The sequence below is a fragment of the Orcinus orca genome, chromosome 3, assembly GCF_937001465.1.
Source record: "Orcinus orca chromosome 3, mOrcOrc1.1, whole genome shotgun sequence".
NCBI lineage: Eukaryota > Metazoa > Chordata > Mammalia > Artiodactyla > Delphinidae > Orcinus > Orcinus orca.
Genome location: NC_064561.1, coordinates 143,622,060 through 143,624,803, shown reverse-complemented (window position 1 = coordinate 143,624,803; position 2,744 = coordinate 143,622,060). Strand labels below are relative to the sequence as shown.

At 42.5% G+C, this 2,744-nt stretch overlaps 1 protein-coding gene across 1 annotated transcript; it reads left to right on the top strand.

The window, feature by feature from the left end:
- Positions 1-939: 939 nt before the first annotated feature.
- HSPB3 (heat shock protein family B (small) member 3) lies at positions 940-1,689 on the top strand. Its single transcript, XM_033437907.2, has one exon. The coding sequence runs from the start codon at positions 1,118-1,120 to the stop codon at positions 1,565-1,567; it is 450 nt and encodes a 149-aa protein (XP_033293798.1). The 5' UTR covers positions 940-1,117; the 3' UTR covers positions 1,568-1,689.
- Positions 1,690-2,744: the final 1,055 nt, after the last annotated feature.

Genomic DNA, 2,744 nt, shown 5'->3' with positions numbered 1-2,744 from the left:
TGTTACCCTCTCAGGAGGTACCTGCCATTCCCCATGACACAGCTTTCAGAGAGATTCTATTTGTACAAGCAAATACCTACTTATAAAAAAGATAAATCGTAGTGTATTATATGCTGTTCTGGACTTTTCTTTCGTACCTAACATGTCTTGGAGATCCTTCTATAGCAGTGGATGAAGAGTTGCCGCATGCTTTTTCAGTGTAAGTTTAATGTTAAGGTATTACAGTTAAGAAATTATATGTTATTTATTTTTGCCAATGAAACAGCAGAGCTGCAACCAGATTAATCCTTAGCTTTCTGGGCTTTAGTATCAAATAGTTCAAAGCTTTAACGTTTTTCTCTCCCCCAGGGCTCTGTTTTCCTTGCTAAGATGTCCCATTCTATGCCTGTCCAACTCCCATCTGAGGTTCGACATCATTGTCTGGTTTAGTCCTAGGATCTCATTTTTGATGAGTCAAATGTAATAAACCCAGATGGCGTGGCTCAGATGTCCCTTAAGTATAAAAGATTAAAGGATGAAGTGAAAGTAAATATATAGGACAGGGGGCTGAGGGTTTGTTGAATGTTTGATATTTGAATGTGTGTGCCTGTGTATCTTAATTCCTAATCAGTTACAGCTAAATTCACCTCCCCCCAGCTGTGCACTTGGCGACTAGGATTAATGCAGTTTTAGCTCATATCATAAGACGAGTGCACATCTCTGGGCTATTCTGATCCGCTAGATCACTGTAGTTCACAAGGACGGAGCACTCCCTCAGATATTTCTCAAACACTGTTTCTGATTCTCTTTTTCTCTGGCGGTAAGCAAGGCAGACACACTTGCCAGGGATAACTGAGAATGTAAGGGCAATCCTTGACTCGGCAGCTCGAGCAGGCTGTGTTGCTAAAAGCAACTTCGAAACATGCCCTATAAATAGCCGTTCATTGTCAGCAGGAGTGAAAAGACAAGAGGGAGTGTGCGGCGCTGTGATTCAGGCCTAATTAAAGGGTTGCGTCTGCCCAGGGTTATAAGCGAAGAGCGGCTCCAACAGATCCTCTAGTCAGTAGGCAACTGCGAGGGTTCAACAAGGACAACGTAGCCGGGGCGGAAGGCGTTCGATGCTGGCTTTGCCTCCACTATGGCAAAAATCATCTTGAGGCATCTCATAGAGACTCCAGTGCGATACGAGGAGGAGTTTGAAGCTCGAGGTCTGGAAGACTGCAGGCTGGATCACGCTTTATATGAACTGCCCGGGCCAACCACCGTGGACCTGGGGAAAGCCAGGGTGGCCCAGCCTGCCCCCGTGGACACCGTAGAGATGCCGCCCCAGAGAGACGAATCCCGCTTCCAGGTCCTGCTGGACGTGGTCCAGTTCCAACCCGAAGATATCATCATTCAGACCTTCGAAGGCTGGCTGCTGATTAAGGCTCAACATGGAACCAGAATGGACGAGCACGGTTTTATCTCAAGAAGCTTCACCCGACAGTATAAACTGCCCGACGGCACTGAAACCAAAGATTTGTCTGCCATCCTCTGTCACGACGGAATTCTGGTGGTGGAAGTAAAGGATTCAGTTGGGACTAAGTGAAGTCTTATCGGTGCCTGTTCACACAGCACGAGGAAGATTCTGGTTCAGCTCATGGTATCACGAGAATGTGTGTATTACCTACGTTTGAAATGATTTTTATGAAGATTAAAACTATAGACATAGTTCCTGGTATATTGAGGTTGTCTTTGTTACTTTTACTCAGAAAGGAAAATTATTAAATATGTTCCTACAGCTCAAGTTGTTGCTATTCTTACACCTGAGAAACATGAACAGTTTAGGAGACCATAGTGTGATAGCAGAGACGACTCAGAATTATTTCTTCGTTACTCCAACAATGCCAGAGAAGCCGCATTTTTAACAATTGATGGCAAAAGAGCCACATTAATTTAAGAAATTCTTATCCATTTTATGAAAACTGTTTATATTGCTGAAAAGAGCTGTGATCCCCTTCGCTTGATAAGCTTTTCTTTTCAGTAGATTTTATTACAGTGGAGTGGAGCTTTGTAAACATAGAGTCTGAAGGTTAAAATACAGCATTTGAAAACTGGGTCTGAAATATATTTATGATTCACTACATTTGTTACTGCCTTAAACTTACGTTGGAATTTTCAGATATAAATCTGATTTTTAAAAGTTCCAAATACGTACCTCTTTTTTTTTTAAGCTAAACTGGATCTTATCTGCAGTGTTTTCTAAAGCACAGCGTATGTTCTGTGGCTACTTATGAAACATTAAGATGTATTAACTCATACTCATAAATTGAGTTTAGGAAACCACTTTAAAAAGTACAATTATTGAATTCAAAAAATTTTAAACTACGCTTTTTAAATGTTACTTAAGATTTTAGATTTCGGAAGATGGCAAAGTGTACTGCATCTGTTCTCACTGCATAATCCTTGGCTTTAAATAGCCTGGCAGGCAGTGGAAGTTCGGAGGCCGGAGCTTACATGGGAGTCTGAGTTTTTACAGCACAGGGGCTGCTTCTATTTCCCCCAACTGCTGCTTTGGCCCAGGGGAGCGCCTGACACACTGGTGATTAGGAATATTGTGTTCAACAGCCGGTCTGTGACATTCCAAAGATTTGCTATCTCATTCTGTACATATGAAATATTTCTTTGAGGAAGTAGCTGCTTTTACCCCATACCCCATGTGAGGCTGAGGACAGTGCTATGAATAGAAGAGGAATTCGGGTGTGGAAGACACCAGGGTAGCTACT

Excerpts from the sequence above, each read along its gene's own strand:
- HSPB3 (XM_033437907.2), top strand. The coding sequence starts at position 1,118 with ATGGCAAAAATCATCTTGAGGCATCTCATAGAGACTCCAGTGCGATAC.